The sequence below is a fragment of the Fukomys damarensis genome, unplaced genomic scaffold (assembly GCF_012274545.1).
Source record: "Fukomys damarensis isolate Sample0158 unplaced genomic scaffold, DMR_v1.0_HiC HiC_scaffold_12, whole genome shotgun sequence".
In the NCBI taxonomy this organism is placed as follows: Eukaryota; Metazoa; Chordata; class Mammalia; order Rodentia; family Bathyergidae; genus Fukomys; species Fukomys damarensis.
The window spans coordinates 17,809,379-17,809,954 of NW_022900924.1; the positions used below are offsets into that span (position 1 = coordinate 17,809,379).

Genomic DNA, 576 nt, shown 5'->3' on the forward strand with positions numbered 1-576 from the left:
CCCTCCCCACGTGCGCGCCCGCAGCACGGAGGACGCCCCGGGGAGGGGGCGCCTCACCTTTGCCCTCCATGGCGTGCACGAAGTCCCCCTGGTACAGCTGGCTGCGAAGCTTTTCCTCCAGGCTGAAGCCGCGGACGCTGACGATCTCTTCCACGTCCGACAAGTCCTCGTTCTCGTCGTATCTCTGGCGGTCAATCGGACGCTGCGGGGACCCAACCAGAGAGCCCGGGACATTATTGAGGGGCCTGGGGGGCCCCTTGTAACCCTGGGCCCAGCACGAACAGGTGCACCAGCCGCGCGCCCCCCTGCACCCCACCACTGCAATCTGAGCAACTTTGCGCAGATGCCAAAGATGCTGTAAAGCAGGCAAAGAGGGGCCCGCACCCCCAGGGTCCGGCTGCACCCTACACGAAGCACAACCCTCCTGCATCTTTGGAAGCCACGGCAGGGACATCTAGGGGCTCTCCCTCGCCCCCTACCCCGGGATGTGCTGAGCTCTGTCCACCCAGATGGGAGCCTGGTTATGTAACCCGCGAAGGGGGCTCCGGGGCACGAGCCGGCAGGGCAGATGTAGGC

The 576-nt window shown here is 66.0% G+C and overlaps 1 protein-coding gene across 1 annotated transcript in view; it reads right to left on the reverse strand.

The window, feature by feature from the left end:
• The window catches only part of Kdm2b (lysine demethylase 2B), a 115,224-nt gene that overhangs the window by 113,782 nt on the left and 866 nt on the right, over positions 1-576 (reverse strand). Inside the window, exon 2 of the mRNA XM_033762450.1 lies at positions 58-202. Within this exon, the coding sequence (XP_033618341.1) occupies positions 58-202 (145 nt within the window). The remainder of the gene's footprint in view (positions 1-57; positions 203-576) is intronic.